The sequence below is a fragment of the Monocercomonoides exilis genome (genome assembly GCF_001643675.1).
Source record: "Monocercomonoides exilis strain PA203 chromosome Unknown scaffold19-1596985, whole genome shotgun sequence".
Lineage (NCBI taxonomy): Eukaryota > Preaxostyla > Oxymonadida > Polymastigidae > Monocercomonoides > Monocercomonoides exilis.
This window is the reverse complement of record NW_027150564.1, coordinates 413,570-439,924: the sequence shown is the minus strand read 5'-3', so window position 1 is coordinate 439,924 and position 26,355 is coordinate 413,570. Positions and strand designations below refer to the sequence as shown.

Genomic DNA, 26,355 nt, shown 5'->3' with positions numbered 1-26,355 from the left:
AAAAATAAATTGCTAAACATCAAAATACAAGTTAAATATTTCTCTAATATGATCAAATTTGTTATATAAATTCTTATTTCTTGATAACAAACAAGATTGAGCCAAATCAGAATTGATACAGTCAATTCAAAAAAGTTGGACAAAATTCAGATTAAGCCTCTGCGACAGACCGACATTTTTTAAACAACTCGACAACTCGACCGACAATTTTGTCGAGTTTAATTTTTTAATTATTAAAAAGATTTTTTCATTTTTTTTAATTTTTTGTTAATGAAAAACGAAATAAAATCATAATTTATGTTTTTTTATCGATAAATATTCATTATTAAATATGGAAATGAAAAATTATAATTTTTTATTTTTTTCAAAAATTCTAATAATAAAAATGGGTTATAGACAGATCTTTGTCGAGATCAGTCGAACGACAAAGATCTGTCGTTTGACAAAAATCAGTCGAGTTGTAAAATATAAATGTGAATAAATGATTTTTTAACAAATAATTATTATTTTTTATTTTGAGACTTTCACTGACTTGAAGATTTCACTTTTTTTCATTTTTGAATCATGCTTGCTTCGATTTCTTTTTTTGAAGTTCAATGATTTGGATAAATTTTATTTAAAATGTTGCATTGTTCAAACAACGCTTTTTAATCATTATTTTCAAGAAGAAACAGAGTTTTGTGTGTTTCAAACTACAAACATTTATTTATTTATTTTTTTTGTTTTGTTTTGTTTTAGATTTTTTTATTCATATTTGATAACGTTGTTTCAGTCATAACATTTGATTGTTGCGGTAATTCTATGAAATGATAAAATGGTTGTTTGAAGACTGTTATTGTAACTAATAATTGTAAAAATCTTTTGTTCAAAGTTAAAATTTGCACAAAAATATATGATGCGATTCTTTTTCTATAACATGAAACTGTGATAACATATAAGGGTCGAAATTCTATTTTCTAAACACAAAAAGTGAATAAAACGAAGTTCAGATAATTTCGTATAATCCAGAGAAAGAAATGTCGCTCTATTGGAGTGCGTTTGTGAGATGGCATGAATATTAGGAAACTTCAATGATGATGAAGGATCTGATGGAGCAATATGCGAAGCCGAAGAGACTATAGAAAAGAAGGTTGCTGAAATGAAAAAATAGTCTGATGGAGCGAAGAACATCCTATTTATCGGAAAGAAATTGTTTGAAAGAAGAGAGAAGGTGAAAGGGGGAAGAATGAGAATGAGAAGAAGAGGAAGAAGAAATAAAAGATTTTAAAAAAATCATGTGATGAAGAGGAGGAGGAGGAGGAGGAGGAGAAGAAGAAGAAGAAGATAGTGACGTAGAAATTTGACAAGAAAATGGTAATAAAGTTTAGAAAGATGTGTGAAATGGAAAAGAAGATTATCATTGAATGAAATTCACCACAAAATCAAATTATTTCAAAAAAAAATCCAAAAATATTAAATCGCTTAATAAAAGTCACTCAAAAAGTGCAATGAAACAACAATTACATCACAAAATCCTTTTCTTTCTCTTTCTCTTCTTCTCTCCTTCTCTCTCTTTCTCAAAAATAAATAAAAAATTTCATCCTTTCTATCAAACCTGTCTTTCTCTCTTAACCCCATCAATAGTGAACTCCCATCTTCCTTTTGTCCTTTCCTTCTCTTCCACCATCTCGTTGTGCTTCAAATCTCTCAACAGCATCTCGGCATCTGCAATTGGATCCTTCGAATGAAGCCGCTTGCTCAGCTTGGCGATTGCTTCGGGTGAAAAATCCTGAGGGGGAAGAAGAGGGAAGAAGAGGGAAGTGAAGGGAAGTGGAATAGAATGGTTGATATTTCATTTATACACATAGAAAGAAAAAAATAAAGAAAGAAAGATGATCATAATAATATTAAATAATAAAAATAAATGACATCATTTAAAATTGCAACATATATATAAAAGAATAATCACAAATAAATATCAACTCCATGATTTCAATCAACAGAATTAACACAACCTTCAGCTTGTCCACATTCCAAGCAGCTAACGCTCTCTGCATCTTCGAATTCATCAGCATCGTTGCTGTCTGCACAATCGGATCATTCTCATCCACACCCACACTCACATCTCCATTTCTATTGATTTCACTTCCTTCTCCTCCTTCTCCTCCTTCTCCTCCTTCTCCTCCTTCTCCTCCTTCTCTTTCTCCTTCTCCTCTTCCTTCTCTTCCATGTACATTCCTCGATGTCATCCCTCTCTCTTTCGCCTGTCTCACAGCAGAAAGAGGTGGAAGCACCATTCTTCTGCTTTTTCCGCCTCCGCCAGCAGATGAAGCTCTCATTTGAGAAGAAGTAGAAAAAGAAGAAGCATCAGAAAATGGACAGAAATTGGCATTGGTGTTTTTCAGTCTGTCTGTTGCTTCCCACACAATCACATCTGAATCATCAGAAGCAAACGGGTTGGTGAAGCGAGGAGTGAATTGGGTTTGATTTTGACTTTGAATTTGATTCAAATTTTGTGATTGCGTTTGTGTTTGGCCTTGGAATAGAGGGTAGTCTCGGACAACAGGACGTCCTGGAGTGAATGCGGAAGAAGAAGAAGAGAAGGAGGAGGAAGAAGGAGAAGAAGGTCGACGAAGAGCGGGAAGTTGTTGTCTTGATGCTGATGATGGACGTTGTGATTCTTCTTTTATGAGATGTTTATGAAACGTTGATATGGATAAATAAATAAAATCAACAAAGTCGAAGAAATCAATAAATCAATAAATCAATTATAAAAAGTTGTAAATTAATCAATTCTATTTAAAAGCATACGATGTATTGTTCTATCGACACTTTGTGCGAGCGGGCGCAGGCGAGCGGTGCGTGCGGGAGAAATGCCGCAGAAGAGAGAAGCAGGTGGAGTGGATAGGAGCCTGGCAGTGGAGAAAGGAGACATCGGAGTGAGCTGGAAAGAGCGGGAGGTGATTGGATGAAGGGAAGAGGATGGAGTTGGGTTAATTAAAACGACTGAGAAGAGGTGAAGGAAGGATATGAGAAGAGGAGGAGGAGGAAAAAGAGAAAGTTAAGGCACTTGTTATATGAAAGATGGAGTTGAAGAGTGTAATGTGAGGTGCTGTGATGAAGCGGCATGAAATGGAAATTGAGTGTCAATTGAAGATGGCTGTGTTGAAGTGGGCAGAAGCAAAGGAGCAAATGAAATGGAAGAGGATGAAGAAGAAGAATAGAAAAATTTTAATGCATGAGTTATTTTTCTTCGAGCTTTTTAAATAACAACGTTAAAATTATCGCCATTTATCAAATCCACATCAACAGCAAAGATATCACAAAAATCTTCCATTCATAATCATTGAATTTATCACAAAACAGTAATCTTTGGGATTCCTTTCATATATCTTCTCCAGTTTTTTCAAAAATTTCTCATATGTTTTCAAAACACAAAATATATTATTATCATGGTTGAAAATTTTCTAAAATTAAAAAAATTAAAAAAAATAAAAAAAATTAAAAAATTAAAAAATTAATAAATTATAAAAATAAAAAATAAAAAATAAAAAATAAAAAGAAAAAAAACAGTGAAATTTAGGTAATACAGATATATTCACGAATTGTAAAATTCGGGAAAAAACAATCATATCAATCTTTTCGACAAATGAATAATTTCTCGACCGACAAATTGCATGTAAAAAATATGTGTCGCAGAGGCCTAATTCAGATTGATCTAATATTGGAAAATTTGTTGAATAAATTTGTTAAAGTTCTATTCATCAAAAATAATTTCTAAAAGATGAATAATATTATCAAGATCAAGAGCTTTGATGTTTCTGTTATTATTACTTTTACAAAATGTCCTTGGAAGTGAATTTAATGATTTATCGATTACATCATCTATCTATTTAAGTAAAATGAGAAGCGATCACTTCAACAACGAGTATTTCCTTTCTAACGCTGAGATGAATATACCGTCAATCATTGGGCATAAACTATTTTATTCCACAAACACAAACATCACTTCTGGTACTACGTTGAATGAGGAAGGGGATACAGAAAAATTCTGGGGAACTTTGACAAATTCATCATTGGTATTTGACTCAATAGTATTTAGCCATGTTGAGAGCTGCTTTGTGAATATTTCAAAATTTTCAACAATGTCATTTTCCAAATGCAATATTTATATAGAAAACGATGAGGCAATACCATTTTCATGTGATGAAAGTTGTCTTTCTTTCAATAATGTGTCATTACTTAAACATAATAATAATTCTTTTTCTTTTAATTCGTTGGCTTCATTCCCTTTGAAAGGAGGATCACTTTTAGCAGAATCATTGAAATTCCCTTCTTTATTACGTCAACATCACCATTCTTTGCTTTTTTTGTCTTCAAGTGGCGATGTATTTGTATCTTTGGGCTCTTGTATTTTCCGAAATATATCAACAACTTCATTTGCATCTTCACCGAGTAAAGAAGCATCACAATACCCTTCATTTCATTCGACATCACAAATTACTGACTCAACATTTTTTGATGTTGAAAATGGAATATATGGTCAAATAATTCCAGGAATAAACAGAGATCAAAAATTTATTTCTTCAAATAATACTTACAGACGCTGCCTTACAACCTATCAGGATCCTCAACGTATTTCCGGAAATAGAACCTTTTTTGGGGATACTTTTGAAGATTGCATTAATAAAAACGGAAAAGGTGGCGCAATAGAAATGATTAGCGAGGGAATCTTAAAAGTTGAAAATTGTTCATTTGCGAGATGTCGATCTTCTCATGCAACTTTTGCAGCAGGAGGAGGGATATATGCGTCAGAAACAAATCTAGATCAAGACGTCAGAATTGCAAATTGCGTTTTTAGAGATTGTGCCGCAAAAATACTAGCTTCTTCGTCATCTTCATTTCAAGACATTCAGAATTCCAATGAATTATCTCGGGGTGGGGCTTTATGTCTAGGGAATCATTCCTCAGTTGAACATTGCACGTTTTTCAATTGCAACGGATCTCTTGGAGGAGCAATATTTGTGAATGAAGGTGCGAAAAAATGCTATTTGAATGACTTAGTTTTCACATCGTGCATAAGCACAGGCATTCTTTCAGGCGCTACAGGCGGCGGGGGCCTGTGCGTACTCAATGCACGTGGAAGCATTTTGATAGAAAATTGCCAGTTTGCGTCGTGCAGCGCAAACGACGGGGTAGGTGGGGGTGTCTTTGTAACTGGCAGCGTTGATGCCTCTGCGTCTGCCGAAAATCCTCCGATCAAATTTAAGTCTGTCTCGTTTCTAAGCAACACTGCTGTAAAAGACGGAAACGATGTATATTACGCAACAGATTACGATAGAGTAGTGTCCCAAGCGATGTTCTCAGGCTGTTCCACGTCATCTGCAAGCCCATCAATTGTGGTTGAGGAGCGCGGCATAAAGGATCATCTTATCACTCGTCCTTCAGATAACAGTAAAAAGAATAAGAAATCTAAACCATGGGTCACAGTTGCGATAATAGTTGGTGTAGTAGTTGGAATAATTTTGATCGGCATTTTATGCGTTTTCCTCGATGTTATATTTCATACAAATTTTTCAAAAGCGTTTTTCGAATTACTGTGTCTTTGCTGCTTTTTCATAAGATAGGAGAACCAGAAAAAATTACATTTTTTATATTTTCCGACATGTTTTGTGATTATTTTTTGATTTTATTTTTGTTTTGTTATTCAAGCGTTTTTTTCTTCATTTTTTCTTTCAAGAGCAATTATTCATATTTTCAATTGTTTATATACGAGATAGTTCGTTCAACAAAGTTTAAATCAATGAGTTTCGTTCCTTTTTATTCTATTTATTTCGAAGATTAAATAATATTTGTACGATAATGTTTAACTTTTCCTTCATAAATGTTGCAGAGCTTTTAGCTTTTGTGGGCCAATTCACATTAACTTTATTTTGTGTTTTCAAGAATACGTGTTTTAGTACTAAAGGAGATCGTTGGAGCAACCATTGACAATTAACAGACAATATTTTTTTGTTATTTGCACATCTTCTCCATTTTACTGTTTTTATAATTTTTGTCTGAATTCAGGAAAACAAGCCTTCCTTTTGAAAAATTTTTTTCAAAAATATCTTTTACACTGCTATCAAATTCCATACATTGCACCAACATTAATAAAGAATTGATGCCAACGGTTTAAGATTCGAAAAAAATTAAAAATTTTCATGATTTTTCATTCATCCCATTATTCATTAATATGCATGGCTTTCTTTTTCTTTTATGTTATTGTTTTTGTACAGAAAGAAATGTTGACAACATAAAAAATAAGCAATTAATATTTACAGTTATTAATGAATTTTGTTACTCTCGTACTGGCTTTATTCGAATGGACAATACATCATTAAATATCCATTCAATTAATTTATTATTTTCTTCCCCATTTATTCATTTTATGCTTCAAAGTCTTTCGTCTTTAACTTTAAGTTGCTGCTCTTTTAATGTGACATCTATATTTTCCGAAATGTTTGCTGTAAATGATTCATCACTTTGTTTATCAAATTGCTCTATTTCTATATCGACAAATTTTGTAAAATCTTCTTTTATAAAATCAGCGTGCAAAAGCAATATATTTGTTGCGGAAACAGATGTTCAAGATATTTTCCTTTCTTCAAAACCCTTTTTCGAATCAATTGACAATTCTCAAATCCGACTTACAAATTGTAAGATGATGAATATTTCGAAAAATTCACAATATTTCACAAACAAAACGTTGCAGAGCGATGAAATTAACATATTGGATAACTCTATTTTTTACAAATGTGTGTCTGCTTTTTACGGAGGGTTTGTGGCTGGGTTATTTTGCAAGGAGCTTTCAATAAAAAATTGTACATTTTTTCGTTGTACTCATAACTGTGAAGATAAAAAGAGCATGCGGCAGACAAAAATTTTGCCAACAAGTTTTGCGGGAGAATTAATTCAATTTCAACAGATAATGCAAAACAATGCCACTTTTGAAGCTTGCACATTTAATAGATGCTATGCTATAAGCGGAGGAGCACTTTATTATACTTCAAACATAAATGTCCAAGTAAAAAGTTGTTTGTTTACTGGATGCTCCGCAACAGAAGGAGACGGCGGTGCTGTTTTTGGTGGATATTTGTTTCTTTGCACAGAGAGAAATCAATTTCAGTTTACCAATTTTTCGAACTGTTCTTCGCACAATGGTATTGGTGGAGGAGTATACTGTTATGGTTCTTTTGGAATGCAAAATTGCATTGCCCAGAAATGCCGTGGAGACGATGGCGGGTTTCTTGCTTTGACAGCTGGTAATGTTCAAATGAATGTTGTGTCGATGAAGCAATGCGAAGCTGTGAAAAAAAGAGAAGGGATTGGGGGAGGTATTTTTGTTGAAGCGCATTATGGAGCAGTTGCGTTATCAGAATGTGTGTTTGAGAAATGCTCCGCTTGTCTTGTAGGAGGAGGAATGGGATTATTTCGAGCACAACTTAATTTTTCCACTTTGTATTCTCCAGGCATAATGCTCGATGGCTGTCGGTTTAAAGGAAATCAAGCAGCGATCAAAGTGAAAGAAGGAGAAAGATATTACTCACCGGGTTCATCATTGGCAAATGATATTTATGCAGATAGCACATTTGCAACCATCATCACTTCTGCAACTTTTTCTAAAAAAACCACTTCATCAAGCACAAAGCCAAGGATATATGTTAACGGCAGAGGCGATTTGAGTCACTTGATACATGGAACATTAAGTGTTGGTGGCATTATCGGTGTTAGCGTTGGTGCTTTAATGTTTATTGCTATAATTATCTTGTTTGCTTGCATTTTGTCATGTGCAACAAAGAATAAACTTCCATGTCAGAAAAGAAAGGAAAAAGAAAGAGGAAAAAGGAATGCATATGGTAAAATGGAAGAAACTTCTGCACTTTTAACAGAATTATCCTCATCAAGCTCGTCATTGGAATCTGAAGCAGGAGTTGCTTCCGTTGCGATGACTGAATCTGATTGCGACAGTAACAGCGCGACAACATCTCCTGTGGAAATAATTGAAAATGGAATTTCCACAAATTCAAGCAGTCAACAATTTATCTCAAGCAACAGTGAAGAAGCATTAAAAGCTGCTTCAACAGCTTTATCAGGTTCTTGATTTGTACCTACCACAAGAATAATTAATCATATGACTGTCTTTTGTTTCCATCATTTGGATTGTGTGCAAAAGAAGTTTTTGAATTGAAAACGAAAACTCCAAATGTCAGATGTTCCGCTTTGCATAAATGTTTTATTTTAAAGTATTGAATGTTATTTCAATCAATTTTTTAGAGTTGAAATAGAGACGATTATTATTCTTTTCAAATATGTATTTTTTCGCGACTATCTCTTAAAATATGCTTATGTAATAAAAAAATATTTTTTCATATTGCTATTTAACGCGAATGTTTGATATAAAAAAGGAATAAAATGCAATAAAATGAATTATTTTAAATACAATTACGAAAAGAAAAATGCAAGCAATAAAAACAGGTAAAAAAAAAACGAGAAAACGTTTATTCTAACAAACAATTTCGCATGTGTTAAGAATCACATGTGAAATCATTGGAAATAACTAAAAATGACAATAAACTTAAATTCGAGTCACAAAGCTTGGAATTTGAAATTTGAAAAAAAAATACATTTTAATAACTTTGAATTGACATAAAGTTGGTAAAAAAAAGTTTTGAAAACTCACTTGATCTCAATAAGAATGATTGATATTACTGACAATGAGCGAGAGTCACCTCCAACGTATCTTCCTTCCTCTCAACCAGATGCTCAATCTTCATTTCCATTGGAAGAGGTTCTTCCGAGCCTCGAAGGAAAATGCAAAGCTTCTGAAGATTTTCAGCAAAAAATGAGAAGAAAACAATATTGGAACGAACACATGACATTAAAGGAGCTTTATGGTATCAAAGAAAAAAGTTTCATTCTTTCTTGTTAAATAAAAAAATATTCCTCTTTCTTTTTCTTTTTTTCTGTTCTATTTTTGCACACCTTTTCTCCAGGAATGTTGTTTTTGTTGGGAACTTTTGCCAAAGACGAAATCAGATCAATGACACGCCCAACTCGTGCATCCATTGGCACACAATAGCATTCCGATTCGCCCCTTCCTTCAATTAGCACATCCAGATATCTTCTCTTTGAGAAATCGACACTCGAAACATTCTATTAAAAAGATTTAAACAAAGTAGACGGTTATACACATGCACACAAAAAAGAGCTATACCTTAGCCTTCAATCGCTTCGCGAGAGTCTCCTTTGCTAAATATTAATGAATTATTATTTGATTTTTTTAGAATAATGAACATTCAAACAATAAATAAAATTGTACATACACTTTCCTGTGAGAGCCGAACGAGAAGATTTAAATGAAAAAAGTGAAGACGAAGATGAAGAAGATGAAGAAGAGGATGGTGACTCAAACGAAAACACTTTTGGTTTGGGTTTTGGCCTTGGAAACATAGACATAATTGAAGTGGAAAAAGAAGTTTTGGATGAGGTTGAAGATGATGACGATGGAGAAAGAGAAGTTTTGCGTTCCGGAGATGCTTCTGCAGAAGAGGGTGAAAGTGATTTTTGAGATGAGGTTGGAGGTGGTGAAAGTGATTTAGATCGAGGAACTCCTGAACATCCATGATTTTCAGGAAGTCTATGAGTCATGCAAAAAGTTTTGTGACAATGAGGACATAAAAATGGGGACATAAAATCTTCAGTACATCCAAAAACAGAACATATTGGTTTCTTTGGCAAAGGTGGAGATTCCCTTGTCCTGAAGCGACATCCACTTTCGATATGTGAGTTCATCTAATTCAATATAATCAACATAAAAAGTATTGGCCATGCATTTTCATCACAAAGAAAGAAAGAAAGAGTATAATAAAGTAGAATTATATTGAAAAATTCGTACAATTTCATTCATGTCTTCGTCAGGCCCAACAAATACTATTTGATTACATATGGGGCATGCCGGAGAAATTCTAGAAGAAGATAAAGCTATTACAAATTAAAACATCGAAGTTATTGACATAAATAGTATTTTTATAACGATTTATAATGCATGTAATTTCATACCCGGACAATTGTGTTGGAAAGAAAAGGAATGCTGATTGCAAAATAGTTGATGACAACTATTGCAAATTCAGAATAGAAATAAAAACATCAAATACTACTAAAAGAATGTATTGCAAGCAAACTCTTTGCATTCAATCGGAAGAAAATCTAATTGTTGACATCCAGGAAACATACAACTGCAAAAAGCAAAGTAAAATATATTTGAATTAAAATACACAAACTGTTTTCCATATTCTTCTCCCTCCATTGATTATGTCAATTTATTTGCTGCTATAAGATGAACAGAAATAAAACAAAAAATTTCTTGCCCATTATTATTTTTTGAATTCATGTGAAAAAAAGAATTTCTATAAGAAGTCTAAAAAAAGAAGAATATGGAGGTTATATATATTTCCAGTTTTTGTTTTAAAAATAAAAATTTGCAATGCTTCATCAATCCAAATTCCTTTTTTGATGCATCAATTCGAAAAACTCAGATTGCTCATTGAATTCAAAAAAGAATTATAAAAAGTACTCTTTATATAGTTATGAAATTATAAAATCATTTTCATTTATAATTATAGACACAGAGTGAAATTGCAGTTTTGAAGATAAAATCTAAAAATCATAACTTAAATTTCCATTATCGAAAATTAAGTTTCAGTGAAGGTGGAGTGTACCAAAAGAAGAAAAAGAAAGAGAGAAATACGCATTGCCACTCAAATTTTGTTTGAAGAGAAAGATAAGCGGATGTTCATTCCATCAAGAGCAGAATTGTGCATAAGGCACATAACTTCAGTGGCTTTTTCTTCATCGTCAAATTTCACCAAAGCCATCCTTTTTGTGACCATCGAAGAAGAGGAAGAAGACGACGACGAGTCAATCATCCGGATCGCATTCACGCGATGTGGCTGGCGTGTCTGCAGATGCTGCATCAAGCTCTCTTCGCTTGTGGTGGGCGACATGTTCGACACGTGAAGCACCGCAGTTGGTGGCGAAGGCGTTCCTTTGCCCAAAAACACAGGCCCGAAGCGGCATCTGTTCAGCGACGAGTCCTGAAAATCCACAGTCCGCCCGTCTCCTCCTTCGCTCACAGGAATCGGCGACTGGATGGTGTCGTAGTGCGACTCAACCACAGAAAGCACACTGCCAAAAAGAGAGATGCGGTCGAGGCATTCGATGGCGTCTTCGCTCATTTCCTCTGACGTGAACTGGATCAGCGCCTTTGTGTCGTCCTCGTGGAGAAGCTTGATCCGCTTAATGACACCGTAATTGGAGAAGAGATTGAACAGCTCTGTGATAGACACAGACTCTGGAGGTATGTTTGACACAAGTATGACAGAATGAGGAAGCACCAAAGAATCGGAGGCTGAGCCAGGAAAATATCCCGAGGAACCTGTTGCAAGTTAATAAAAGAAGAGAAAAAATCGAACAATTATTGATATTTCATAACCACGGACAAGTAAAAAACAAAAATGAAAAATACAAAAAATGAGTTTCCTTCAAAAAATAACAAGTTAATCTCTTCAAAATAAAATAAGCCACATCAAAAAAATAGAACTTTGGCAAAACAATTTTTTGTCACAATTTCCACATTCACCACACAAAAATATATACCAAACCTCTTCCTTGTGATCTTCCAGTTGCTGGTGCACCGTATGTTGGCGTGAATTGATGCGGAGCAATAGAAAATGAAGATAATTGTGTTGAATCGGTCGGAGTTCGCTTTATGTCGGGTAATTTATAAGCATCTGAAGGCGTTGGATGATAAGGAAGATGAGGATTTGTAAAATCTCTTGCTAAATCTGAGTTTTCACTTATTTCGATCTCCTTTTCAATGCTAAATGTAACATGCAGAGTACAACATCCAGTGAAAATATTTTGGCCTTCTAATTCACGCTTAGCTCTGATCGCTGAGCCAATGTTCGAAAACTGAACCAACGCATGAAGTCCAGCTGGCTTTCGAAAAACTATAATTTTTTCCACAGTTCTTCGTGGAGCCTTCTCGTATGGGGAAAACACCTGAGAAATTACATTCACATCTATTGGATATCTCACATTAAGAATCGTTGCAAGAAGAACTCTTGATGCTTCTGGTTCATCTGATGTGGATGAAACAGAATCTACTGGCATCATTGATAATGGACTTTTTCCTTCTTGACTTTCAAGCGATTGGTGCAACGAATATTGAGTATAAACAGTTGAATTACTTTTTTTTTTGAAATGAGACATAAATATTAAAAATGTTAACTTTCAAAGATATCTAACACACTGCAAAACAGGCTTGTTTCTGCTTGTAGCTTTCAAAAAAGCGATTGCACTTTGAATACGAGAAAATTCAATCATAGCTTGGCGGCTGTTTTTCAACAAAACGATATTTGAAATCGCTCCATAAGGCGAAGCTAATGAGATCAAATCATCCTGATAATTTAAAACATACATATATAATGCAATAAAATAAGCTTGAGGTAAAGCACGAAACCTTTGACGTTCTATCAGACATATTTCTCAAATGAATAACTCTGCTTGGTGTCGCATCGTTACTTAATTTGTATGAATCCCCCGACAAGAACATTAACTAACTATTATCCACAAAGAAAACTTGAAAAGAAATGAATTTTATTCATAGACACAAACCTTTTGAAAACAAAATAAATAGATCAACTATTTAAGATAATGGGCGATAATTGAAAAAAAAGATATACCCAAATGCAACAAAACTTGAACAAATACTTAACATTTTTAATTTATCAACAACAACAACAACAACAAAAAAATTTTTTAGCAATTAATTGCGAAATGAATATATGAAGTGGATTTAGGATTTCTTCCAGTTTATTTTCATGAAGTTGGATTTAGTCGAGCAATACGATCAAGAAGTGCGTTGGCTCTTTTTTTATATTCACTCGACATCCTTGCGTCGGGACCTGCCGTTAAAGCTTCCAATTGTGAAACGTCTGAAAAATATATACAATGAAAAATCTCAAATTTTCATTTTTCCAATTTGGCAATACCTTCTGTATATCCCTTCAGTTTTTCTAATGCTGGTCCAGTGACCGTTTGAAGTAATTCCATATATCTTTCAGAAAGACGGTCATGAAGTTCAGATGAAGTCAACATGCTTTTTTCAATATGAACTTAATTTTTAAAATAAACAACAATTGATGAGTAAATTAAGATTAAAATTGAGTTTCACAAACTTTTTATTTGATCCACATATCCACGAATCATTTCAGAAAGTTCAGGAACAAGTTTATCGCGAGCTAATTGTTCTGCTGAATCCATGTCATTCATAATAATTTGCTCTTCTTCTTCATGAGACGATAATATCGCTGTAAGTTGCTCAATTTGTTGTAAATTCTTCAAAAAAGATTGAACAATTAAAAAATGTTCACAAAAATAACGCACCGTCACCATTGATTCCATCCAAGCACAATGACTTTCAAATACTGGATTATCTAGAATGCCCACTTTTTTCAATACTTCTGCTTCCTGCTGCATTTTTTTGAATAAGATAACCAAAACGGCTTTGGATCTAACCCGACATTATTTAATGGCAACACCCTCGTCGGAAGAGATTCCCATAGAAGAGCATTCAGAGCAACTTTCTCAAACAAATTTTAAAGGAGAAATTATAAAATTTGAAATAAAAGCTGGGAAAATATCATATCAAATCGAATTTGGAGCTGAAAATACAGTTCTTGAACTGAAGCAATACATTGAAGCAGCTAGCGGTATACCTGTTGCAAACCAAAAACTAATGTTTAAAGGCATGCACTTTCGAAAAAGCTGATAATGACATTTGCTTAAAATCTATTGTTTGATTACATTTAAAAAATATACCAACTCTTTAGGAAGCATGAGAAATGAAGCAACGTTGACAGAATCCGGAGTATTAAATGGAGGAAAAGTCTGCACAGATTGATTTTAAATAACAAAACAGCAAATTGCTTGCTTTTCATAGATTCTTTGCATCGGGTCATTACCCTCAGCAATCCAATTAACAAAACAAAAAGCAACAGAAACAACCGCATCACTGGAACAGATTTTAGAATCCGAAGGTATTACTAAAATTTTTAATAATAGTTAAGTTTTATGTGATGAATTATTAAATATTAGCCAAAGCAAAAGCAGAAGTTCCATGGTGCCATGAAGAGGTTTAGATGCTTGTAAATTATTGAATAATAACGATTATTTATAAACTATAGAAACATAGAAGAGTAATAATGCACGGACCTCCAGATGGGAGCATTTCTCCAGAATCCGGAAAAGTTTCATAATTTGATTAAATGAGAATGAATTTATAATGTGATGAATTAAACTGTATTATTTAGCATTCACTACCCCCAAGTGGTCAGATAACTGGATTGATGAATTCACGATGCGAGCGAATTCGTATACGATTTTCTGTATGGCTTTGTGAAGTGAAATGATAAATATTTATATTTGATTCTTTTTCTTTTCTTTTCTTTTTTTTTCTTATTATAAAAAAATATTTTGTAACGCACGTGTACTATTAATTTGTCACTGTAAATGATTTATCTTTTCATTCATTCTTTCTTTTTTATTTGTCAAATAACTATTTTTATTAATTAAAGGCATACGAAAGGGTCATGGTGATTTTATCCGATAAAGGTCAAGAAGTTCTCTCTTATAACAAGATTAGGCATGATAAATATGGAAAGCTATTTTCTTTTTTTTTATTTTTTGAAATATTTCTAATTATTGTTTAATTTTTTTTTAATGGATATTTCAATGGAATTTGAACAGATCCGTTAATTCACAGCCAATAGAGCAATATGAAGGATATTTTATGATGGTTTGCTCATGTTATAGAGATATCTTTACTTTATGAATACAATCACGATTATATTTTTCTTTTCTTTTCCTTCCTTTCTTTCTTTTTTTATATTCTATCAACAGGCTTTAAAATATGGAGAAACAGATAAGCATGTGAAATTTATATATTTCGTGCCTTCGCAATTTGTGGATGCAATAAAAACTACAATAATTGGTTGATTAGTTTATGAAAGAATCATTTTCCAAATTTTTCAGCGAAGAAAGAAGAAAGAAGAAAAAAAAAAAATGGAAATATATTTGGCACTAACATTTCCATTTATATCTGAATAATAAATTTATGCTTGAATACATGATTTGAAGCTGTCTTTTTGTAATAGAAAATTTGAATGATTCAAAGCTTGAATATTTTTATTTTTTTTGACTTCCAAATAACAGAGTTACAATAAAAAAATAAAATTAAATAAAATAAAATAAAACCATTTTTTGCAAATTTCAAAAAAAAGTGCATTTTCGTTTTTTTATTTAACCAAATGTCATCTTTATTGATTAATTTCGTATTAATCAATTATTTCTATTAATTAAAATGAAGAAAATAAAGTTATGGAAATTCGGAGAAACACGTCAAACCGTTCGGAGACACAATTTTTATATGATAAAATAACTTTGCAAACGAATCGTCAGCTTTTTGAAAATTTATTGTTTTTTATTTTATATAATATAAAATTTCTGGAAAAATACCCATATTCGAGCAAATTTGATTTCGAAAAGAACAATGTCTGCACCAGAAAAACCAATCAAAGTTGTTGGATTCAATGGAAGGTTTGCATCCCAATATGTATATTACTTTCTTTTTCCATATTTGATGCGTTTTTTCACATTACAAAGTGCAAAAAAGGATGGGAACACTGCAAAATTACTTGAAATGGTCTTCACAGAATTAAGAAAGGAAGGAATAGAGTGCGAGATGGTGATGGTTGGAAACGGTTTATAAATCCTTATGCCCCTGAAAGTTGATATTGCCAAAATTTATTTTTTTAGCTGATCATGTGAGGGGATGCAGAGGCTGCAACGGATGTAAAGCAACAGGAAAATGCGTCCATGCAACACCAGGAGACCCGGTGAACGAATGGTACGCAAAAATGATGGAAGCAGATGGAATTATTCTTGGTTGGAAGATTTTTATTTCTTTTTGTTTTTCATTTTCTTGAAATTAAGGTTCACCAACACACTATGCCGCTGTTAGTGTGGAAATGAAATCACTTATTGACAGGTGCGAATTTTTTTTTATATTTCAATTTGATTATTTTGTTTTAGATGTGGCTGGATTTCGATGGTTTCTGGAGGAACTTTAAAGAATAAAATTGGAGCTGCTGTTGTTGCAGTTAGAAGAGGAGGAGCCATTTCAGTATTCGATCAAATCAACCACTTTTTCACAATTTCGCAGATGCACATTGTTGGTTCAAGTTATTGGTACGAAATGAAAATCATTTTTTTTTTCTTTTACAAAAGATTTTTACATTTGTGAAAATTTTTCCATTAACCGAATAATTTAAAAAATTTATTCTTCAGGAACGAAGGCATTGGACTTAAACCGGGTGACGTTGAAAATGACGAAGAAGGAAAACGCACAATGGCAAATCTTGGGAAAAACATGGCATTTGTTTTGAAAAAAATGAAGAAAGAGGATTAAGAATTTTATAACTATTTGATCGATGCTTTTGTGCATCAATGGTTCCATTAATTCGATTTAGCTTTGTTGTTTATAATTTTTATTTTAAATGTTACAGATTAAGTATTTTTTATAAATAGTTTCGAGTAATTGCGTTGGAAAAATAAGTTTTTTTAAAAGAATATTCACAATTCTTCAAGTCAAAAATAAGAAAAAATGTTAAAAAAAATAAAAAACAAAAAAAAAAGAACTCACTTCGTTTTTTTGTTTTTCGATGATGATCAAATTTTCCACTTTTTTTTTACGTGAAGATAAACTTTCATCAAACATTTCATGAGGGTTTCTTTTTTCTAATATTAATTAACAGAGCTTCTAAAATTATTATTATTTAATAAATTTCTTTGATAGAAACTGAAATGTTTGACCGTATACCTCATTCAGAATTATAATAAATGTTCGTCCAGAGACGTATTCCACTACAGGCAAAAACATTTCGGGTTGTGCATCACACAACCGCATGTAGGTGTAGACAATTATGGAAAGGATAACGAATGCAGGGATCTTATCTTAAGAATAGGAGATGAAATTAATGCACCATCAACAGGTTCACCTCGAACATATGTTATTGATTCACTGCTAGGCCATGGAGCATTTGGACAAGTAGTGAGATGCCATTGCAAAGAAACTTTTCATTCATACGCAGTTAAGGTCGTAAAAAATCATGAAGGACATGTTAAACATGCCTTCCGTGAGAAAAATATGCTTCAACTGGTGTGCACGAAAAAATAATTCATCACGAAATTTGAATATTACAAAATTATTTTATAATTGAAATATAGATTGCTGTTGCTGATCCTGATGACGATCATCAATTGATCCGTTTTGTGGAATCATTTGTTTTTCAGAATCATTTTATTTTGGTGAATGAAATATATATGGAAGATCTTCATATAGCGATAAGAAATACGCATTATTGGGGATTTTCATTGAAAATGGTGAGACAGATTCTGATTTCTTTGCTAACGAGTCTTGCACTTTTGTTTGACATTGGGATTGTACACAGTGATCTGAAGCCAGAAAATATACTAGTCGATCAATTTCTTCCCCATGTCAGACTGATTGACGTTGGCAACGCTTTTTTTGAGGGAGATGAAGGAAATGGATATATTCAGACAAGATTTTACAGGGCGCCTGAGGTTTTATTGGGATGTGAGTATGTTGAAGTTGACTTCAAATTTTTGGTTATGAGTATTTTATTGCTGTTTATAAATTTCTGCATCAAATTTAAACGAGAAACTCAATGGTTTTTCCACTTTGTTTCCTTTTTATCCATCAAGACTTTTTTATTTAATTTAATTTAATTTAATTTAATTTAATTTAATTTTGTTTTTTTTTTTTGACTTTTGTTTATGTCATTTATTTTGTTATTTGCCCAACCGGAAACATTGTCTAGATTTGGGTTGATGGTTGACATTTGGTCTGTTGGCTGCATTGCGGCTGAGCTGTTTTTAGGGAAGCCTCTTTTTCCAGGAACAAGTTCGCACAATCAGTTGGATCGCATCATGAAGATGCTTGGGTATGCTCAAAGACTCACAAAAAGAAGAATATTTAAACAATCTTTATTATTATTATTATTTAAAATTTATTTATTTTCCTTCTTTTCCCTCTTTGTCTCATAACCAAAACTCTCAAATTATTTGAATACTTTCAACTTCCACAGGCCGCCTCCTCACAAAATGGTTCTGTCAGGAAAGAACAGCTACCGCCATTTCATTCACGACCCTTCTAATCCGCTGGGTTATCGCTTTGCGACTTATCAGGAACACATCAGAGTATGTGAATTTGAAATGCATGCCATTTTGAAATCTTGTGATAAATGATTTGTGATGAAATATTTTGAAATGGAATGCATTGGAAAAAAAAATTGATATTGTGGTGCATGATTACTCAATTATATTGTAATAAATACATTCAATAACATTTCCCATCACAATTTTCTTTTTCTCTTTTCTTTTCCACACATTTTTATCATTTCTCTCTCTTTCTCTCTCACTCTCTCACTCTCACTCACTCACTCACTCACTCACTCACTCACTCACTCTCTCACTCTCATTCTCTCTCTCTCTCTCTCTCTCTCTCTTGCTCTCTCTCTTGCTCTCTCTCCCTCACCTTCTTCTGCCCCCCTCCCCTCCATCTCCATTCACTCACTCACAGCGAACATCACAACCTGTTCCCTTGCCCACCTCTGCCGACTTCAGCCACATTCGCCACAACCTCGATGCCACCATCCGCTCTCACATGGTCCTCCGAAGAGAAAACCAGGAGCAGATGCTTGCTCACCACGTGCCTGGCGCTAAAGTCGAATTCATAAGCGAAAACGGTATGGATTGCTTGGTTTTTATTTGAGAGAGAGAGAGAGAGAATAGTGATGTTCTTGTTGACAATTATTATTATTATTATTTTTATAATTATTTCATTTAAAAATCAACAAATATAAAATTATACATAATTTCATTCGTTTCATTTTCTTCTCTTATATTCCTCTTCCTCCTCCCCCCCCCTCCCCCCCTTCCCCTCATGTCCCTCTCCAGAGATGCTCTCCTTCCTCCACTTCATCTCTCTCTGCCTGTCCTACAACCCGCACTCCCGCCTCACCCCGCGCCAAGCCCTCCACCACCCTTTCCTCACCCGCCAGCACTTCACTCCGATGTGGACACCGCCCACAGACATCCGCTGCTTCCCTTCGCATTTGGCGTCGATGCTCCTTTCTTCCCTCTCTCTGAGCGCCTCTTTGTCTCCTTCATCCACAAAGGCACTCACTCACTTGGCTTCGTTGTCTTCTAATTCTTCTTCTTCTTCTTCACAGAACACTTCAACGTCATCTCTCTTCTCCTCTCTATCGTCCGATGCCTCTTCCTCGCAGCATCTTCCTCTTTCTCTTTCTCTGATTCCTTCTCCTTCAAACTCGCCAATTCCACCTGGAATGCCTTCTCTTTCCTCAGGAAACATCACTTCATCATCATCATCATCATCATCATCATCATCATCATCTTCTTCTTCTTCTTCTTCATTATTTCCTTCTTCCTCCTCTTCTTCTTCTTCTTCCTCCTCCTCCTCCTCTTCCTCCTCCTTCCCCGCTCTCCACTCTCTCATCCCCTCCTCTGACCCCACCACCAACGCCGACTCTCTCCGCGCCACGCGTCTTCTGCAGCAGTTCATCCAGTCACAGCCAGCCAGCCAGATGAGCATCTTCTCCTTCACATCAGGCGTCGATGAGTCCAAGCAGCAGCTGTCCCCCACCCGCTTGTTCAATGCGAAGCCAGCTGTCCTCGATGCGCTGGATGTTCTCGATGTTCCGGAGCTTTCTCCTTCGCCTGTACAGCACGGGATGGGCAACGATAACACAATATGCACAGCTGGAAGAGGAGAGAATGGAATTAACAGCACTGTTGCTTCGGGAGCAAACTTAACCAGCCAAATGAATGTGTCAGAGGGTTTCCAGAGGAGAAACAAGAATCTGCCTTCACATTCTTCTTTTCAGTTTCCTTCGCATTTTTCTTCGCATTTTCTTTCATCTGACTCGTCTCCATTCACATTCAAAGAGTTTCATGAATATCTTTCAATGAAGGAGTCATTAAGAAGCGATGCGATCTACCCTTCATTCAATTCTGCATTCGAAGTTGTTTCATTGCAGTTCATCAGCCTCTACCACTCGCCTGTGGTTGGGCTGTCTGGAAGCACGTTCAATTCTCCAGTTAGAAATGATACTGCTTCTGCTTCTTCTTCTTCTTCTTCCTATTCAACTATTAATAAAAACACCTCTTTTAATGCAAACACTGAGATTTCTGGTTCTGGTTGTGCTTCTTCTTTGAATGGAGCGTCCAATGCATTTGATGCTTTTGAGCAGTTTCCTGTCTCAACAGCACTGTCTTGCTCGTATTTTGCAGCTGCAGCGGAAAAGACTAACTTGTTTGAAGGGTTTTTTGCTCAAATGAAAAAGAAAGAAAAAGAAAAAGAAGAAAAAGAAAGTGAAAAAGAGAAAGAGAAAGTGAAAGAAAAAGAGAAAGAAAAACAAGAAAATGATGTTGTTTTTTCGCTTATTCCAGTCACAGAATCAATGACAATAGCACCATCATCATCATCGTCTTCTTCTTCTTCTTCTTCTTCCTCTTCCTCCTCTTTTCACATGAACAATGAAGCAAACACATATCAGCAACCTTTGCATCCCATAGCTGATATTTCATATTTTCCACTTTCGTCCAATCTGAACGAACTAAATCTGCCTTCATTTCAATCATCTTCTTCTTTTTCGCTTCATCCGTATTTATTTGCGTCTTCCAGCAATCTTTCAAATAACACAAATAACATTGTTGTTATATCAAGTTCTTCTTCTTCTTCCTCCTCCTCTTCTTCTTTGCTTTCCTCTTTCAACACTTCGAACACTGCAGATGCAACTAATGCTATGACAAAATCTCCTTCATCATCATCATCATCATCATCATCATCATCATCTTTTTCTTCTTCCTCTTCTTCTTCCTCTTCTTCTTCCCCTTCCTCTTCCTCTTCTTCTTCTTCTTCCTCTTCCTCTTCCTCTTCTCACCTTCCCTTCCTTCCCTCCATCACTCACTCCCAAACATATCCCTTCACTTCGCACGATCAGCACAATTCACGCAAACCACTTCAACAGGCCACAAACCAAGTTAACACTAATATCCAATGCCAATCTCATCTTCTTCCCCAGTTCTCTTCTCAAACACAGAACAATATTTGGAATGGAAACCAGCAAACAAACGCACAAAATGGATTTTTGTTGCAAGCACAATCAGATTCTGCTGCTTCAAAGACTCTTCCCACATTGGTCAAGTCAAATACTTATCCGTTTTCTTCTTCTTCTTCTTCTTCTTCTTCTCTTTTGTCATCTTCTCAAATTGGAATACCATCAGCACAAGAGTCTTCTACTGCGAATCCATTTGCTTCTCTTTCTCTTCTAAAGGCAAAGAACGATAAAGAGCTTGATGCAACTTCTTCTTGTTCTTCAACTGCTGCTTCTGCTTCTGATATTGCTAATCATTCAATCACGCTTCCACCAGTAGAAATAACAGATAGCTCATCTTCTCTTTCATCATCATCATCTTCTTCTTCCTCTTCCTCTTCTTCTTCTTCATCTCCTTCTTCTTCCTCCACTTCCTCATGTCCCTTCCCTTCCACCCCAACTCCTTCCATCGCCATCTTCGGCTCCTCCCTCCCAGCCTCCCTCTTCTTCCCTGTGAATTCACCGAATCGCCCTCTTTCTCCGCCTTCCTTTGCAAACCGCCGCATTTCACAGACAATTCCCCCTCAGTTCAATCCATTTTCCAAATACTGCCTTCTCCCCACCACATTCACCCCGCTCACTGAAAACCCGTTCCTGAACCAGACCTCTCAGGAAAAGAACAAAAAGAAGAAACAAAGTTCATCAAGTTCATCATCATCATCATCATCATCATCATCATCATCATCATCATCTTCTTCTTCTTCTTCTTCTTCTTCTTCTTCTTCTTCTTCTTCTTCTTCTTCTTCTTCTTCCTTGTCTTCCTCATCCACTTCACCCTTCGAAGACACCAAATTCCACACTTCCATCCCTTCCTCTCCTCCGCTGCCAAACCCGTTCCTTCCCAAACACCAGCAGCAGAAGCGGAAGCGGGGCAAACAGTCGCCTTCACTCCCGTCTGCGCCCACTGCCGAGTCCATCTTCTCTGTCATCTCCCCTTTCTCTTCGTATGCTTACCATCATCATCAGCAACAGACTCCTTCTGCACAATCCAACCGAAAGTCTCCACCTCCGTTGATGCTGAACGGAGGGGCTGTTGGCTTCAGCTCTCTTTCGATGGGCCAGTCATCGTCTTCGGTTGCATCACAGATGCCTTCATCATCATCATCTTCTTCAACATCATTGCCATTATTATCAGACGAGACTCTTTCCACTGTAAATCCCTTTTCTTCGCTGAGTCTGCTTCGGCTTTCTTCCTCTCCATCTACCACGCTGCCTCCTGTCCCGTCTTCTTCTTCTTCTTCTTATTCTCTGAATGCGACTAATCCTCAACCACAACCCCAGCCTCAAAATCCTCCAATTCTTAAGCCAAAGTCTATATTTACAGATTTTTTCAATAGCAAACAATATTAGAGAATTTATTTTGTTTTGTTTGTTTATTATTGTAATTTCGTTGTTTGTTTGCTGTTATTTTGTTTTTTCTTGTAATATGTGTCTGTTTATTGAAGAGTTCAGAAATATTCTTTTTTCTTTTTCTTTTTCTTTTTTTCTTTTCATTTTTCCACCTTTTACCAAATTTTTTTGTTTTGTGAAATATATTCATCCTCTTTTCACTATGTATATCGGTGACATCACTTTATTGCCTCGTTTTTATTCTTTATTTATTCTCTTCATGCTGTTAATGTTTGTCTCTATGACATTATCACTTGAAGGGTGTGTGTGAATACTTGTTATTCAGCCATTTGCAAATTTTCTTTAAACAGAAGAAAAAAATTCAAAATACGAATGAAAAATAAAAAAGAAAAGAAAATCATTGAATAATTCTTTCTTTCTTTCTTTCTCTCTCTTTTAGGGATTAAATACATTCTCATTCAACACAGAAAAACGTTAAAGATTTAATGATTGAAATAAATGTTTGGAACAGAAAATAAAATTACTAGTCAATTTCTAATTCAAAATAAAAATAAGTTTTAATTAAACACTCACTAATAACCATATATATATATATTTATAATATGAATACTGAAACCCACGTAAAGAATAGAAAATAAACAGAACTCCATTGCAAACAAACAAATCCATCAATTGCACCATTTGCCTGTCAAGGCACAAACTTGTGTGAATGAACAACACTTGGTTGAGATAAATGTCGAAGATGTTTCATTTTGGATGCATTTTTTGAGGGAAAAGACGGAAGATAACAGTTCACTTGCTCTTCACCGGATTTGACAGCTGTTTCTTTTGACAAGCTCAATCGAGCTGAATGAATATCAGATTTCATATCAAAAGTTGCTTCTTTTTCGTGTTGTGAGGATTTTTTTATTGAACTATCTTGACAATTATCTAACTCATGATTCAATAATGCTTCATCTTCCCCTTCGAACTTATTCTTCTCTTTTTGACTTAAACATTTCTTTGAATCTTTTGAAATATTTTCCGAATTCGTTTTGTGTTCCGAAAAATCAATTTTTTGCTGTTTGTCTTGTTCAGCTTTTATGTCTTCTTCTCTCTTCTTCTTTCGCTGGAGCCTGATGTCACTATGCAAGCTCCTCGATTTAGGAGCACCAAATGAAGAAGGAGAAGAAGGAGAAGATGTAGATGAGGAAGAAGAAGAAGAAGAAGAAGAAGAAGGTAAATAAACAAGTGGTGAAGTTTGGAAAGATGAGATGTGATCCTGAACCTCTGAATTCAACGAAAAAACGGAATCAAAAGAAGAATTTCGAATGGAGGAGCGAGAAATAGTGGATTTTGAAGTGTTGAACGAGGAATTAGAAGAAGAAGAAAAAGAAGAGTGGGAAGAGGAAGGTAATAATGAAGGAGAAGAAGATGATAATGATGAAGAATGAAGAGAAGGGGTATATCTATTTGAATGAAGATTGTCTTTCTCATCCAAAAATGACAAATACCGTGCTTCAAGTGATAAATTTGTTGATGTTTGCTCATTTGCCAATGTTGGCAATGAAACAACTGTTTGTTGAGTGTTAGCACTTTTCACATTTATCTGAGAAGATGCTGGATTTTTAAAAGAAGATGGAAAAGAAGCCAAAGAAGAAGAAGAGGAGGAAGTGGAAGAAGAGGAGGAGGCGGCGGAAAAGGAAGAAGAATGCGATAATGTCGAGAATTGAATCATATCGTCCTTTTCAGAGGCGCAGACTGTTTGAACTGAAATAGTGTTAGAATCTTTCTGTGCGTACTTTTCTTTCATACAAGGTGAAGGTGAAGGTGAAGGTGAGGGAGAAGGAGAAGGAGAAGGAGATGGTGTGAGATATGGAGGAGGAGGAAGTTTGGATATGTCTATAACCTCATTTTCGCTTTGTTCAATCAACTTCTTTTTGATTCTGAGGCGTTCTGCTTCTTCTTCCATAACTTCCTTTTGCGTTTTTTCAATTTTTATGAGTTTTTGCATTGCGGTTCTATCATTTTGAGGATTTCGCAGCGATTGCTGTGATAAATGTGTCGGATTTGCGTAGGAAATGAAATTATTATTAATTGATGAGAAAAATGGAAGGTTTGTTTTGCCTTCATTTCTTCCATTGTGTGGTATCTTTTCAACTTCATCTTTTCCCGAGTCAATCGGTCTAACCTTCATGTCAAAATTCTTTTCGCTCAATTGACTTGCGTCATCTCCTGTCAAATGTTGGCTTCTTTTTGCACAAAGCGGATTTGCTTCATCCTTCTCTTTCTGCCTGCTATTCAATTTTGCACTTCCACTTTCAGGGCTCCAATAAATCAGAGGTGGCGCTAATGAATGGACAATAGCTTGGTGAACGCTTTCCGATACTTCGTTTGAGGTACAATCAGATGGAATTGCTGTTGAAATTTTCTCTGAGTTTGAAGTTGAAGCAGCTTCATCAGAGCGAGGCTGCGGTTTTTGAGAGTTGCGCTGCACAAGACACATGGCCGCAGATGAGGAGAAGGAAGAGGCTGAAGGGCAATGCCCTGTCACACGTGGCATATCTGCTGATGCTGCAAATGTCAATGGCTTTGATAGCGATGAAAAATGTTGTGAAAATTCCTGATTTGTCTGAAAATCGCAAGCTTTTTTTTCGGGAAAAGGGCTGATATGTCTGAGTGGTGAAGTATCCCTTTTAACATCATCATCAGCAAATGTGCTTGCAGATGGAGGAGAGATGCTGGCAGACGGTGTCAGGGATCTGGAGCGGACAGATACTAACGGTTTGGGCGCAAATAACGGAGGCTTAGCAATCACTGTCAACGAGAAGTCTTCTTGATTATCAGATGCTTTTGGTGCATAAAACGATTTGGCTATGAGATGAAAAATAAATAAAAACAAAATTATAGAGAGGCAAACGTTGATTTTTTCCAATAAAAAATGAAGCGCATGCAGCAGGGCGATTGACCCATTTTGGTAAGCATTTTCCAACAAGCCTTAAGCACAAGTCTTCAGAAAAATGGTTGCAATTTCGTTTAACGATGTGATAAGATTCCGCTGTATATTCCTTTCTCATGCTTTGGAGAATATTAAAAACTTCTTCGTCAGATTTGTGAGTTTCACCCATTGATAATTGTTCTTTAAAAGAGCACCCTTTTGGAGCTCTCTGTGGACGTTGAGTCCAAACACCAGAACCTTCTCTACCTCCTCCAAATGCATATTCTTAAAAAGAAAAGCTTGCTTCAAAAGTTTTTTGTCATTGAAATAAAAGGAAAAACCTTTAAACTTAATTTGAACACCAGTATGATATAATCCCTATCAAAAAATGATTGGACAATCAACAACTATTTTTTTCAAACAAAAAGCGAAGGGAGATAACTTGAAAAACAAACAAAAAATGAAGTGTTCAAATTTTTTCCTTTTAGTAAAAGATGATATACATTCACATAAATTGGTATTCCTTCATGTGAAAGTGAATCATCTTGCATAATTTTTATGGATACAAAAAAATCTCAGCTTTTATTGAAGAAATATTTTATTATGGTATAAGAAAAACACAAAAAAGAAAATTTCGGAGAGAGAGATTCTTTTCAGCAAATTGAATTAATTATGAATAAGTTATATTTATTAAGGAAAAGAATGATTTGTTACGAGTATTACTCATGAAATCTGTCAAAGTCTGAT

At 34.9% G+C, this 26,355-nt stretch overlaps 10 protein-coding genes across 10 annotated transcripts; 4 read left to right on the top strand and 6 right to left on the bottom strand.

The window, feature by feature from the left end:
* Positions 1-1,588: 1,588 nt before the first annotated feature.
* Positions 1,589-2,914, bottom strand: MONOS_7001 (uncharacterized protein; the record flags this gene model as incomplete). The annotated part of the gene is made up of 3 exons (XM_067877293.1): positions 1,589-1,768; positions 1,995-2,662; positions 2,791-2,914. 3 exons carry the CDS (start codon positions 2,912-2,914, stop codon positions 1,589-1,591), a joined length of 972 nt encoding a protein of 323 aa, XP_067728400.1.
* A 2,112-nt stretch (positions 2,915-5,026) lies between these two features.
* Positions 5,027-5,515, bottom strand: MONOS_7000 (uncharacterized protein; the record flags this gene model as incomplete). Its single annotated transcript, XM_067877292.1, has 2 exons — positions 5,027-5,274; positions 5,458-5,515. The coding sequence occupies 2 exons, from the start codon at positions 5,513-5,515 to the stop codon at positions 5,027-5,029; spliced, it is 306 nt and encodes a 101-aa protein (XP_067728399.1).
* Positions 5,516-6,208: 693 nt separating this feature from the next.
* On the top strand, positions 6,209-8,471 carry MONOS_6999 (uncharacterized protein). Its single transcript, XM_067877288.1, has 2 exons — positions 6,209-6,480; positions 6,570-8,471. Exon 2 carries the CDS (start codon positions 6,683-6,685, stop codon positions 8,120-8,122), a length of 1,440 nt encoding a protein of 479 aa, XP_067728398.1. The 5' UTR covers positions 6,209-6,480; positions 6,570-6,682; the 3' UTR covers positions 8,123-8,471.
* A 255-nt stretch (positions 8,472-8,726) lies between these two features.
* MONOS_6998 (uncharacterized protein) lies at positions 8,727-10,252 on the bottom strand (the record flags this gene model as incomplete). The annotated part of the gene is made up of 7 exons (XM_067877287.1): positions 8,727-8,843; positions 9,004-9,174; positions 9,236-9,270; positions 9,345-9,813; positions 9,917-10,002; positions 10,081-10,136; positions 10,203-10,252. 7 exons carry the CDS (start codon positions 10,250-10,252, stop codon positions 8,727-8,729), a joined length of 984 nt encoding a protein of 327 aa, XP_067728397.1.
* A 263-nt stretch (positions 10,253-10,515) lies between these two features.
* MONOS_6997 (RNA recognition domain containing protein) lies at positions 10,516-12,727 on the bottom strand. The gene is made up of 5 exons (XM_067877286.1): positions 12,697-12,727; positions 12,542-12,641; positions 12,332-12,480; positions 11,682-12,268; positions 10,516-11,455 (listed from the first exon to the last, which is right to left on the bottom strand). Exons 2-5 carry the CDS (start codon positions 12,632-12,634, stop codon positions 10,779-10,781), a joined length of 1,506 nt encoding a protein of 501 aa, XP_067728396.1. The 5' UTR covers positions 12,635-12,641; positions 12,697-12,727; the 3' UTR covers positions 10,516-10,778.
* A 173-nt stretch (positions 12,728-12,900) lies between these two features.
* MONOS_6996 (uncharacterized protein) lies at positions 12,901-13,570 on the bottom strand (the record flags this gene model as incomplete). The annotated part of the gene is made up of 4 exons (XM_067877285.1): positions 13,468-13,570; positions 13,260-13,419; positions 13,074-13,196; positions 12,901-13,016 (listed from the first exon to the last, which is right to left on the bottom strand). The coding sequence occupies exons 1-4, from the start codon at positions 13,558-13,560 to the stop codon at positions 12,901-12,903; spliced, it is 492 nt and encodes a 163-aa protein (XP_067728395.1). The 5' UTR covers positions 13,561-13,570.
* A 37-nt stretch (positions 13,571-13,607) lies between these two features.
* Positions 13,608-15,335, top strand: MONOS_6995 (putative Ubiquitin domain-containing protein UBFD1). Its single transcript, XM_067877284.1, has 9 exons — positions 13,608-13,829; positions 13,914-13,969; positions 14,024-14,120; positions 14,179-14,216; positions 14,268-14,330; positions 14,394-14,468; positions 14,658-14,725; positions 14,830-14,878; positions 14,983-15,335. Exons 1-9 carry the CDS (start codon positions 13,613-13,615, stop codon positions 15,076-15,078), a joined length of 759 nt encoding a protein of 252 aa, XP_067728394.1. The 5' UTR covers positions 13,608-13,612; the 3' UTR covers positions 15,079-15,335.
* Positions 15,336-15,599: 264 nt separating this feature from the next.
* On the top strand, positions 15,600-16,707 carry MONOS_6994 (putative NADPH-dependent FMN reductase). Its single transcript, XM_067877283.1, has 6 exons — positions 15,600-15,678; positions 15,745-15,842; positions 15,898-16,026; positions 16,075-16,129; positions 16,174-16,329; positions 16,429-16,707. Exons 1-6 carry the CDS (start codon positions 15,632-15,634, stop codon positions 16,547-16,549), a joined length of 606 nt encoding a protein of 201 aa, XP_067728393.1. The 5' UTR covers positions 15,600-15,631; the 3' UTR covers positions 16,550-16,707.
* A 154-nt stretch (positions 16,708-16,861) lies between these two features.
* MONOS_6993 (putative protein kinase) lies at positions 16,862-22,691 on the top strand (the record flags this gene model as incomplete). The annotated part of the gene is made up of 7 exons (XM_067877282.1): positions 16,862-16,867; positions 16,937-17,299; positions 17,368-17,741; positions 17,982-18,104; positions 18,249-18,360; positions 18,743-18,908; positions 19,120-22,691. The coding sequence occupies 7 exons, from the start codon at positions 16,862-16,864 to the stop codon at positions 22,689-22,691; spliced, it is 4,716 nt and encodes a 1,571-aa protein (XP_067728392.1).
* A 109-nt stretch (positions 22,692-22,800) lies between these two features.
* Positions 22,801-26,207, bottom strand: MONOS_6992 (putative pppde peptidase family). Its single transcript, XM_067877281.1, has 4 exons — positions 26,064-26,207; positions 25,950-25,986; positions 25,591-25,893; positions 22,801-25,544 (listed from the first exon to the last, which is right to left on the bottom strand). The coding sequence occupies exons 1-4, from the start codon at positions 26,157-26,159 to the stop codon at positions 23,380-23,382; spliced, it is 2,601 nt and encodes an 866-aa protein (XP_067728391.1). The 5' UTR covers positions 26,160-26,207; the 3' UTR covers positions 22,801-23,379.
* Positions 26,208-26,355: the final 148 nt, after the last annotated feature.